Source organism: Passer domesticus, chromosome 18 (genome assembly GCF_036417665.1).
Source record: "Passer domesticus isolate bPasDom1 chromosome 18, bPasDom1.hap1, whole genome shotgun sequence".
NCBI lineage: Eukaryota > Metazoa > Chordata > Aves > Passeriformes > Passeridae > Passer > Passer domesticus.
Genome location: NC_087491.1, coordinates 5,436,238 through 5,449,171, shown reverse-complemented (window position 1 = coordinate 5,449,171; position 12,934 = coordinate 5,436,238). Strand labels below are relative to the sequence as shown.

At 47.5% G+C, this 12,934-nt stretch overlaps 1 protein-coding gene across 3 annotated transcripts in view; it reads right to left on the bottom strand.

Moving 5' to 3' along the window:
• Positions 1–6,276: 6,276 nt before the first annotated feature.
• The window catches only part of PAPPA (pappalysin 1), a 179,858-nt gene continuing 173,200 nt past the window's right edge, over positions 6,277–12,934 (bottom strand). The window contains exons 22-24 of one of the 3 annotated variants that reach the window (XM_064393829.1): positions 12,540–12,716; positions 12,100–12,182; positions 6,277–11,565 (exon numbers count right to left, since the gene is read on the bottom strand). In XM_064393829.1, coding sequence (XP_064249899.1) covers positions 12,609–12,716 — 108 coding nt within the window. In that variant the 3' untranslated portion in view covers positions 6,277–11,565; positions 12,100–12,182; positions 12,540–12,608. Of the gene's footprint in view, positions 11,566–12,099; positions 12,717–12,934 lie in introns of all 3 variants that reach the window. The other 2 variants (XM_064393830.1, XM_064393828.1) reach the window with 2 other exon arrangements.

Sequence of the window (12,934 nt, the reverse complement as noted above, 5' to 3'; positions counted from 1 at the left end):
TGGAGAGAGGGAGGAGGATGACACTGAGGACTCTGAGCTATGGCCTGTGTGTCTCTGAGGGTCGTACCACACTGAAAACAAAGACCAAGGGGGAACCATTATACCACCATGTGTTAAAATCTGAGTGCCCAGCACTGTTGCTGCCTCTTCACCATCTCTTTGCCCTTTGGGGGTCAGTGGTGGCCTTGGAGTTTGGTCGTGGGGGTGAAGGAAATGATTGTGATTTGTTGCAGTCAAATAATGACTTTGGTTTTCCTGGTTGGAGCTGCAACAACACACACCAATAGCCTTGGAATGCCAGTGTGGGGGTGTTTGGGGGTGCCCAGACTGGTGTCAGACTGACCTGCCCATTTCATGTGCTGCCTGGACACAGGATGTGCACTTTGGGTGCAAAACACCCAAATGTGACTTTGGAGTCACTGATGCAGAGTGACTGGGACTAATGTGCACTTTTGAGTGCCGCAGTATAAGAACGATCTAAAGCCATTGGAGAATGTCCAAAGCAGGGGCACAAAGATGGTGAAGAAGGATGGAAGCCATACAAGGAGTGGCTGTGGTCACTTAGTTTGTTCAGCCTAGAGAAGAGGAGACTGAGGGGAAATGATATCACATTTTGCAGCTTCCTCGCCAAGGACAGTGGAGGTCCAGGCCCTGATCTCTCCTCTGGTGGCCAGTGACAGTTCCTGAGGAAATGGCATGAATATATGTCAGGGGATGGTCAGCTGGAGCTCAGGGCAAGGCTCTTCCCCCAGAGGGTGCTGGCACTGCCCAGGCTCCCCAGGGAATGGGCACGGCCCCGAGGCTGCCAGAGCTCCAGGAGCCTTTGGACAGCACTGCCAGGGATGCCCAGGGTGGGGTTGTTGGGGGGTCTGGGCAGGGACAGGAGTTGGCTCTGGTCCTTTTGGGTCCCTTCCCACTCAGGATATTCCATGATCCTGTGACTCTATGATCATCCCCTCCTGGCATCTGCAGAGCAGGCAGTGCCTCTGCTGCCTGTAGGACAGGTCCCCTGAACACTCAGCAGGACACAGCTCAGGCCAAGGCTGCCAGGACCAGCAGCAGCCACAGGGAGCTTGGCTGGTCCATCCTGTCCCTGCTGCTCACCGGGTGCAGCTCCAGGTGCTTTGAAGCTGTCTTGTTTTCTCAAGGCTCTGGCCCACAGCTGTGCCGTTCCCTGTACTTTATAAACACAGGGGTTTATTTTGTTTTTGTTTGCTTGGCTCAGGGATGATTCATTTCTCTTGGAAGCCCTGTGCAGCACATGGTGATGGGGAGCAGCTCTGTGGTCTCACTGCAGCCAGTGTTGACCAGCCTGAGGGACAAATTACCTGTGTTTTCTGTCAGTGACTGGGCTGGAGGTGTGACAGGGATAATGCTGCCCCTGGGATTCCTCTCCATTGTGAGTGTGGTGCTAGGTGTTAAGAACAGGAGATGCCAGCCAAAATACAAGGCAGCTGGCTGACTGGCTGTCCCTCAGCATGTTTTTCTCCTCTCTGACACTGTGAGCTCCCCCACAGTGGTGTTTTTTGCACCTGGGATGTGCATCTCTCACAGAGCTCCGGGGAAAGGACAGAGCTGCAGCATGGAGATGTTTTGTTGCAGATGGTGACGGAAAGGAGACTTTCAGCTCTGGTAGCCCTGACTCGGAATACAGCAGGAGCACAGGCTGGTTGTCCCCTGGATCCACAGTGCAGCTGTGTCCATTGCAGAGGCTTAGTTTGCTTGTTTTGGAAGGCTGCTGAGGAGCTTTGCTTTGCATCCGTGGTGAGACTGGCTGCTCATATGGGTACATGTACAGAGTGAGTTGTGTGTGAGCCTGTGTTAATATGTACAGAGCAGGTGGAAGAGTCTAGACTCTGGGCTGCAGAGTTTGATGACCATTAACCTGTCGTGAAGCACACCTAGCTCTCAGATCAAAGCCAGGAGAGCCTCTGGCTGGTGATGCTACCTGGCACAGTGCACCCAAGCCAAACAAAACAGAGGAATTCGTCGAGGTTACACATCCTCCAGCACACAGCTGAAAGGAAGGGTCTGTATTTTCTCCCTGGAAACTTTGGAGAATGTAACCCTCTGGCTTCAAGATAAACACTTGTAGTCATAGCCCAGCAATGCTGACAGATGGACCTGTGCTTTATAGTGTACACACACACACACACACACACACAGACCCCTGCCACTCCTCTGACTACCTTGGGGAAAAGGAACCCCAGCTCCAAAGCAAGTTGCTGCCCCAAAAGCTGGTTCTTTTTGCCAGCCAATACCCTGACTTTGCAGTGTATGGGCTTTGGCAGACCAGAGGTGATGCTGTCCTGGGTGGGAGAGCACCAAGGGGTGGATGAAGCATGAAAAGCAAATGGGGAGAGGGGCAAAGAGATGCCATCCTCCATGTTTAATAGATAAACTACCCACATCCATTTGAAAAGCTGAAATTATTTCCCTAATGGCATTGCTGGGAAAGGTAACTTGGCTTCAATGGCTCCGGGATGGAGTGATCAGCTCTAGGATGGGTTAAGGTCAAGAGGAGAAACCTTCTCCATGTGTCTTTGCAGTGAGTGTATGCACACGTACACATTGATAACGGCATTGATAGAGCAGCCATGGGTTCATCCTGCACAGCCTGGCTCTGCTTTCCCCATCCATGCACCCCAGCACCCCATAAACTCCAGCTCAGCAAGGGGAGAGGGTTTCCCTGCAGAGAAACCTTTAACAAGCATTCACTGCCACTTCCAGCCTCCTGTGAGAGTCCCTCCGGGCACACGCCCTTCTTGAGGGCACCCCAAATCTGCCACTTGTCTGGCAGCTCGGAGCTGGTGACAGCTGCAGGTCCCCTCCCAGGGCTGCATGGGGCTGTTCTCTCCGGAGGAGCTGAACAATCCCCATTGTCCCCACGGCCATTGTTCCCCCACCCTGGTCCCGGCCGGGCTGCAGCTGGCACGGCACACAGAGGGGCTGATTGTTTGGGTTTCTGTGCTGCTGATGACACACCACTTTGGGACAGCTTCTTCCCACGGCAGAGGCCTCTGGAGTCAAGTGCTGCATTTGCTCCTTTATTTATTTGTTTGGTTTCTGTTTTTCCTCTTTTCTTTCTTAAAAAAAAAGGAAAAAAAAATTTCTTGGTTGGATGAGACTCTGCTGAGGCTGGGGAAGAAGCCAAGGGAGTGCCAGTGGCTGTGCTATGTGGGCAGCCCAGGTTCTCACCATCCCAGGGGGTTCCTAGGGGGACAAAGTCTTGCAGTGGCACTAATGCTTAGCCCTGGCAGTGCCCTGTGGTGCCACAGATGACTCAGTAGCCTGCAAACTCATGCCTTGTTTCCCTGGGAGGATGTAAACCACTCGTTGTACCTGCTGGACCAGGGGCAGGATTAGCTGTCCAGAAGCTGAGCATCGTGCCATGAATTGATGTGTGCACTGTGACACACAAAGGAAAATGTTTCTGGTTTATTTTCCTAAGCACACGTGGTCTGCCTGCCTCCCCGAGTGTTGGTGGTCATGTTAAACCAGGTGCATGGCTCACAGTGCCACCATGGTGGGCTGACATGCCCTGGGCAGCTCTGGCCTTGCCAGTGCCCCTCACAGCATTTCGGGCACAAAAATCTACCAGGAGAATCTTGGTCCTGGGCACCAGGAGCAGCCAGGGCTTCAAGGATTGGTTTGAACCACTATGATGTGCTTCAACTTGGGCATTTCCTATTGTGCCATGAGAGCTGGGGATCTTTAAGTGCTTGAGTAGAAAGTTTGAGCATTTCAGTAGTAATAAGTGTGCAGTAAAAAGAATTCCCATTCTCTTCCCTGCACCTGCCCACCCTCCCATCTCCCCAAGCCTGTTTAGCAGACACTGTGGCATGGAGCCTTATGGAAACACAGCAGCACCAAGGCTTGGGAGAACCCATGTTATTAGGGTGGTGTTTGGAAAAGAACAGGTCTGTGTTACAAGGTGTGTGCCCAAATACACAGGTGAGTTTTGGAATTCAGCCAGAACCATCCCCATATCTCAACTCTTTCATCAAAAATGTCAGTGGGCTTGAAGCATAAGTGGGTTCATCCCTGGGGCTAGATGAGGATAAAGAAGAGCAGCAGTGACCTTAGGTATGGGGCTCTTAGGTTTCTTTAAAAAAACATATAACTGGGGAAGTGATTTATAAATAAAAAAACTGGCAGATAACACCTTAAAAGCAGGGCGGGGAGAGTGGCTACAAGGGTTGATGTTGTTCTTTGGATTAGTTCTTCATTCATCATAAGCAAATTGATCAAAAAGTTGTGAATAACCTTTTATCTGAAAAAAAAAATCATGGAAGTTGTTTTTAACCACTAACAATCCTCCCCAGACCCAAGAGAAGTCAGCCAAAAGATTGTCAAGACCTTTAAAACTATTTTGACACAGTATTGCCTCACTTGTACTTTAAAAAAAATGAAGACCCTGGCCCTTTGGCTGCATTCTATCAGGGAACTTAGGCCAGTTGTTGACTTGAATGATGTAGGCAGCTGTAACTCCAATTCAGGGCAGAGGGAAAAATCTGGGGCCATCACAGTGTTGGGATAGTTAATGATCAGCAAAAAGCAGAATTCTGGCCTCAGATCCACTCACTTTTCTTCACCTTCCAGATGTGTGTGCCTTAGAAACTGAAAAACTGAGGAAGTGGAATGAAAAGTCCAGGAAAAGGTAGTGCTGGACCAGAAAGGGTTTGCTGGGTTTGCGTGTCTACATGTGTGCAAGCAAGTGAACCCATGAGCACAAACCTGCCAGCCTGAACATTAATTTGATTTTCAGATGTCCTTGTTTACATGGAAAGGAGGGGTTTTTTCATACTTGTGAGTTGTTTTCTTTATATTCCAGTCCTCCTAGGGAAGTTTTTTAAGCCTCCGTGTCTTTTTGACATGAACTTTTTCTGCTGATAACAGCTCCATTTTCTCATTACAGGATGATCTTTAAGGTCCCTTCCCACCCAAGCCATTCTGTGATTGTCACAGTCACCAATGCCATGCCTGTCTGAGAAGCTGTGACTTTGAGCTGGGAGAGGATTTTACCACATGAATTCAGAGCAATTTCCCCAGCTTTCTTTAGTGATTGATCCCCAGACAAGACATGTAACCTGGACATAGAAACTGTTGTTCTGGCTTTGCATTCCAATTGATCCTGGGGTGGTTTTGCCTGTGCAGGAGGAGTGGAGCTGAGCAGAGCCCAGCAGGAGTGAGCTGCCTGCTGTTCCCTGCCTTCATGGCTGCTCCCACCTTCAGGTCTTTATTAATCCCTAATAGATTGTTCAACACACAGCCAATTGATTTGTGTATTTCTATAGACACAGCCCCTTTAATCCTTCATTCCTGGGCCTTTTTATCTACAGCATGTGCTATTGATAGGGCTGTGTGTGACGCACTTATACTCCATTAATAATGCATTGACCAAAGACAAGGATGGTATAGAAAACACAATGCATTTTTGCTCATGAGATTTCTCTCTCCCTGCTCAATATGTTGCAGTGGTTTTTCACAGGTAAAATGCAAACCAGTTTTTTTTTTTTTTTACTGACTTATTTATGCCAGAGTAAAAAAAAAATTAAAAAAAATATTTATTCTCATCCCTCAAGATATTGCCCTCACCACTCACAAATTATTGGTGCACACCTCACAAGGCCTTGGTCTGGTGGGGACCAGAGGTGTCAGAGAATAGGTTGGACTCGATGATCTTGAAGGTCTCTTCCAACCTTGTGATTCTGTGAGACTGCAAACCTGGCTCTCTCTAGACCACTGGAGACTGATTTATCTTTATTTGTCTGTTTTCGCATGTGTCCCAAGGCTCTGTGCTTCAGGATGTTCAGCTCTCTGGCTGCACATAGCTTGCTTCCAGTCTTGCTTCCCTTCTAGGTAATACCCCTGAGCCAAGGCAGGCTCCCACCGGGAGTGGTTTTGTGGATGAACATGTTCTGCATGTGATGAAGAAGCTAAGAAGAATATGAACAAGTTTGATTTTCAAGCTCTCTCACACCAAAACCTCCACCAGCCTGCCTGGAGAGAACAGGAGCCGAAGCCCCTTGGCAGAGCCAAACCCACTGGAGGTGAAATGGCCTCACAGGGCCCTGGACAGCACTGCCTCCCTCGACCCCCTGCACCCCTCTGACAACATAGGGGGGTTTTCAACCCCCTGCCCCAAAAGCAAAGAGCTGGAGCAGGATGCTGAGCAGCTGTGCAGCCAGAGGTGGGACCCCACAGCCACTCGCTGCCCACGCTGGGTACCCCCATGGACTGGCTCGACCGAAAGCAAAGGAGACGTGGCAAGAGTGAGGGGTCCAGTTCAGAACTCTTTAATACAAGCTTATATTGTTTGTGTTTCTGATTCTCTGTTCTCCCAACATCTGGGGACATTAACCCTCATATGTGTGTGAGCATGTGTATGAAGATATATACAAAATCACACAGTTAAATATTTAAGCATACAAGGTATTATATATTTATATAATATAGAACTTTAGGGTATAGGAATCAACAATGGCAAAATATTTCTGATGAATCTGACATAACTTTTTTTTTTGGAGTGAAACATGACCTGTTTTTGAAAGACCAGAGGAAGTTGTTGCTTATTCAAAGAAAGAGAAAAAGCTGTATAAAGAAATTCTGTGAAAATGATTTAAAAAACATCATGAACCAAAAAGGACAACTGTTAAAAACTGTATTGAAAAAAAAAATAAATTAGATGAACAATTGTGTAAATATAAATTAAAAAAGATGACAATCTTAATAAATAAGCTTTACTATTTACATCTTTATATATTGCTTGGAGACTTAAATTAGATCCGTTAAAAACAAACGAACGCAAAATAAAACCCAAAATTGGAGCAGCAAACGTACAGGCGTGAGGTACAGAATTAAGGGTTGAACTGTATTTTGCTTGTTTCTTTTTTTTTTTTTCTTTTCTCTTTTATACAGTAGACCAGTAGAATTCTTGTGAAAATAGATCCTCAGCACTTCATTGGAGTATTGGTTGACGTGGCTTCCAAAAGGTGCCAAGAAAGATTCCATAATAATAATAATAATAATAACCATAATAATCATAATAATTATAATAAAAAGATACAATATGATACATAAATATGGAAGAGCAGTTGGTAATATGAATACATTTTTCTCTAGACGAGATCACAGTTTTATTTGTAAATATTACACTGATATATATATAATATTACACATATAATATTATATATATATCACATATATATTTATATATATATTTATATATATAGTATGGCTCAATCCTGCTCCCAGTGAAGTCAACAACAACAAAAACCTGTGTTGACTTGATGGGAGCAAAATTCAGCCTCTCATCTGCAGACAGGTACGTAATTACAGAGGCCGTACAATGCAAACTCCACAATGGTTCCAATTCCCTCTTGAATTGCTGGTGAAATGTTTTGTTAAAGCCCTGGTTCTTTGCACTCAGAAGATGGAAACTGGTGGTTGAATGTGGCCTCACCAAAAGAAGGAAAAAACAAAAGACTAAAACCTAAGTCAGAATGGGAACCAAAGACAACTTGGACTCGTTAGCTCCACATCTCGACCCAACAGGACTAAAACTACCAACAAGTAGCACCAAGACTCCTCACTGAACACCTGAGGCCAACCCAAGCTCTTGAGTGTGGCCTCAAAGGAAGTGATTCTCATTCTCAATGAATCTTGGATGTGTAGATCCGGTGAAAAGGGAAAAACTCAGTTTGCTAAACGAAGACAGAAACAAAACATTAAGCCTCACTTTGCTCCTGCTAAAAAGAACAGGAGGGGTTGAACCCCTCCAGGTGGCAGGAACAGCCCAACACCAAATCCCTACTGCCCAAATTGACCATAGCTACAAGGAAATACATCTTGGGCCACCTGGACCTGCTCCTGCTGATGTTCTGCTCATGCTCCCACTGAAGGCAGTGGTCAAGGTCCTCCAGGGAAATGGGACTGTTCTCGGGCCTTCAGTATGCCCAGCATATAAGGTCACCCAGAGGCAAGAGTGCTGCTGCCCTCAACAGGGAGATGGCCCGCCCCAGAGGATGGGGTAACATGGAAAAAATCTAAAACAGATCAGCTCAGCTGCACCACTGAGACCAAAATGGGGCCCACAACCATGAAGATATCTAGAGATACCTAGAGCATATCTCTGCAAGGCATGTGGTCCTTGTGATATGAACATGCCCATCAATTCTCACTGGGTCCTCCAGGGATTGGGCAGGGAGGGCAAGATGCTGCCAAAAGGCTGGGAATTTCCACAGCATCCAAAATAGTTCAAAGGCCAGACTTGCAGCTCTGAAACCCCTTTGGGCATCCCAGCCTTGCCTGACTTCACCCCATCTCCTCCTGTCTTCTAGCTCGGCCTCGAATGGGCACAAGGGGCTGGAGTGTGGGAAGGGGGTGGTCAGCGCCCCGCTTCCCCAAAATGGGAATCACCTGTCTGCTCAGGTAGCAGCTTTCTCCTTCCCCCTTCACTCCCAGTCTCTCGCAGCTCTCCGGGATTCCGACTGTGCAGTGCTTCTGAGTGCAGTAATTAGAGCACAGTGAAATACTGATTAAATGCGTATGTACAGTTGGATAACGTAAAAATAAGCACAAATACACACTTAAAAAAATAATCTGGAAAAAAAATAACAAACTCCACCCCCTCCCTCCCCCCACAAACAACAATATACCAGGGGATAACCCCTTAGCCTTAGTTCCTGGACTTATCACAACACACGAGGAAAACAAAACCAGACAATGTTATAAAACCTCACGGTACTTCTAGGGAAATCTACACTTAGTATCTAGCTCTCTACTCAGCTGGCAGAATCGGTGTTTTCCTTTCAAACACACAAAAATAGGCTTTGCTCTTCTTGGATTTGGATTATGCGGGTTTTCTTTCCTTTTTCTTTTTTCCATTTTTTATGGGTTTTGTTGTTTTCTTTTTTTCTCTCCTGTTCCTCTCTGTATAGCCTCACACATTATTTTTTTTTCCACTTGAATCACTTGCAGCAAAAAAATTTTGTTGGCTATGGGGCTTTCTTTTTTCTCTCTCTCTTCTTTTTTCTCTCTCTTTTTTTCCCTTTTTTTAAATTTTTTTTTTTTCTTAGACACAGGTAAAACCTAAAACAAACCGACAGTTACAACCAAGTGAAACTGAAACTAGAAGGGAGGTAGCTGGAACCCGATTCCAAGAATCCTCTGGTGCCATCCTCCTTTCTCAGCCTGGGGGTGACAGCGGAAGATGCAAGAAAAGCAGGAGGACACCAGCTCAGCCTGTCTGCGAGATGGTGGGGAGGGAGAGGGGTAGCAGCTGATTGGAGTTTCCCACCCCACCGTGCACCATTCACCGCTTTCTGCTCCAGCTTTCCCTCCTGCTGGCCATGGCCATCCCCCACAGCCTGGTGGCCCTAGATAAGGTGCAACCCTGGCTCACTATCTGTGACAGAGAAGATCTTGGCACTAATGGGAACTGGACTTAATGAGCAGCTAAATTTCACCAGCATCAGCACCCGCTTCTCTTCCCCCACACTTCTGGTTTGATATTGTCCTATGCTGCTGGCTCAGAGGGTGGAGGTGGGGGTTGATGTCCCTCTCACTTTCCACCCACTGCCCCCCACAGTCAGGGAGGGTCTTTCCTAGGACTCCACTGGGCATTTGAGGCCCATACAGTGGTAGATGATGTGAGGATCCAGCTCACTTTGAGCCTTGCCCAAAGTTGGAAGCACAGGGGACAAGACCTGAGCATGTGTCTGCTCCCCTCTTGGCATCTCTCTGGGTGCTTGATACAGCACCTGAAAATGCAGAGGGGATTTTCCCCAATGGAAAAAAAAAAAAAACGCCCAACAAATAATTTGATTTAACATGACTCAGAGCAGAACTTTTTTCCACTCCTGATCCCATCAGGCCTACTGGAGGATATGGACAGTGCCAACATAGTAGTTAAAAATAAAAATCAAATAGCAGCATGGAAAGTCTGCTGGTGGGAAAGGGAATTGGGGCACACCAGGACTGCAGGAGGAAGCTGAAGAGTGAGGCTGTGCTGGTGAGAAGCCACTCTCCTTTGAGCTGAGGTTTCCAGCTCAGCAAGCAGGGGCTGGCCCTGGCTGGCCAGAGGGGCACAGCTGGCCCTCAGCTCCTGTGAGCCCACAGCAGCAAGTGGCAATAATATCTGTACAGACCGGTCTCTGCTGGGCACTGTCCAAGTGGGAAAAGCAGATGGGAAATCTCCTCCATGCTGAGCTCTGCACTGGGAAGGGCATTTTCAGCATGCACTCAGGAGCTGAACTGAGGCTCCCTGCTGGGATGAAACCCAGGTGGGATGGAGAGGGGAAATCACACCAAGACACCTCAGGCGTTGAGGACATGAAGTGCCAGTCTGAAAGACTTTTGAGGTTGTGAGCTCTTCTGACAGGCTGGGTGGTACACGAACAAACTGCCAACAAAACAGGGGAGGGCAAAGGGACCAGAAGGAAGCAGCAACCTTTGCACAGTTATTTGCTTCCTATACTAGGTAGAAGGCAAAGGGCAAAAGTGGAAGCTTATGCCACTGTTCTCTAAGCTGGGGGATGTCCAGTCTGATTCCATGGCAGGAACCCTGATCCCACTGCACCTCCCTTTCCAGGACACCCCTGCACAGAAGGGGCAGAGCCATCCACACAGCTCCCATGGCCAGGCCTTCTCTAGGAATAGCTGGAGCTTCACAACAGAGAGCTCCTCACCTTCTTAATGACAATCCCCTCTCCAGGCCTCTACTTTGTTCTTGAGACTCTTCTCTGGTTCATTCCAACAGAAATAACCCCAACAGTGGGTAACAAGAACCTGGCTCCCTGCACCTATTATTCTATAATTTTTCCATCTCTAGTTCTCCAAATAATTTTTACATCTATTTCTGCGAGCTAAATGACCCCTGCCCTTACCCTTCTGCCTTTCTCCAGTGCCTAAAGCAGGAGTTAGAAAAAAAATGTTTTTCTCTTTACCCAGTAGATTGTGAAAGTCACAACAGTTCCAAGGAACAAACAAACTTAACACTGGGAAGGATGCTTTTTTGGATGTGTGTACTTCTTAGTGGGAACTTGGAGCACATGCCCAAGCCACACTGGAAAGATCTCTGGGATTTCCCTGGGATGGGCTGCAGTAGCAGCAGCAGCATTGGATGCCCTGGGTATCTCAGTGACTCAATGTAATGAACCCTGTAAGGAAGGGAATCACTGAGGGTCTGGCACATGTTGCCCTCTAGGCTGAAGCAGGAGGATGACAGGGTAGTGTGAGATCTGCTGCAGCTAATGCCCTTCTTTCTGGAAGATTACAAACAGCTAGGCTCCTGGTCTATCCCAAGTGTCCGACCCACTGGCCTGGCAGCTTAATACTGACAAATATGGCCAAAATTCTAATACTGTCTCCTATGGGCCTTTCCTCATGGCAGGTGTCTCTTCCTCCTCTCTCCGTCTCCCGAGAAAATGGGATCAAGAAGCAGTTGTCAGAATCAGATCAGCCTAAGAGTGGGGTGGAGGAGGCTGCAGAACCACTTGGCAGAGTGGAGACCAGAAAGCAGATTCCTTTGGCTGGCTGGTGTCCTGTTTTCTTGCCCCAGTGCTGAGGAAGAGACCAGAGGGTTTGAAAGGCAGGTTGTAGGTAAGCTTTAAGGCAGACTGTTTGGTTGCATGGGGTTGTTTTTCACCCTGTCCTGACACAGTAAGGAAACTATTTGTATGGGACATAGCAGCAGGAGTAGCAGCAGCAGACATGCTCAAATGACAAGTGCGGGTGCGAGTTCCCCTCTCTGTGCTCCTCAGAAGCAATCATCCATGTTCCTCATTGCCAGTCCTTAGACTCCCCACTCCCTCACTCCACCACGGGCCCACCTGCCCAGCTCCACACAGAAACGCCCCAGAAGCCCTGCAGGCTACAAGGGGGCTTTTTGTTGGCTCTTTGAGGGCAGGGGGAGAAGGAGGAGCTGTACAGAAAGGCCACTGCAGTCTGCTGAGCTGCCTGGCTGGAAGTAGCGTTCCTGTGAGGAGCAGATGCAACCCACACCTCGAGCTGGCTGGGTGCCTGGCAAGTCACTTGCCAAGAGGCCCAGCCCTGTGGAGATCCCACCCCAACCACAGTGCCCCGAGCATGCGATACCTTGGCATTCAGCATCAGAAAAGGCTCAGCTTAGAGTCCTCCAAGAGCTCAGCCTCTTCTACAAACGGTCTGAGTTGTGAGTGCTGGGGAGGGGAAAGTGTTTTTGCGTTGATCATAATCTCTCACTCTTTCTCTCTCTCTACTTATTTCTATAAATATGTGTATATAAATAGTTTGTTTCTCGCCTTGAATCTAGATATGAACTGTTCAAATTAGATGGGCATAACATGCTGTTTTGATACATGAAAATCATCTTGACTTGACTCTTGGTTGTTTGTTTTTTTTTTTTTTCTCATGATCACCATTTAAGATATAATTAATACATGAACCCCTACTTTGAGTTCTCCTTGGACAAAAATTAAAGGCAGACTGGTTGAATTCTAAGGGTCCCTGGTGCAGAAATGCCATCCAGTTGAGCAGCTAAATGTTAAAAACAATACCAAAAGGGATGTGGTGTCTCTCCTAGCCTGCCTTGAGCAGTGTGGTCCTCCTTTCCATGTCACTTGGCTTTATCCAAGACTGAAGCCACGGAGGTCTTTCTGGTTGTGCTCTTGGGCGTTGGGGTCCCGGCAAGCACACTCTCCTTGTAGGTCACAGGACATAGGAAACGGTGTCACCTGGGAAAGAAGCCAAAAACACAAAGGCATGAAGGAAGGAACACACCTACAGCAGCCTGGAGAACAAAAAAGATCTCCAGGGTGAGATCTTCAGAGATCAGCTGCAATATTCATTTTGTTATTTTTTACAGTGATTTGTGTTAGTGCTGAGCTGGTGCTCCAAGTAGTTCCTAAGAGCCTATGGTTTGGGTGCTGCTGCTTTATTTAAGTCCATTTGT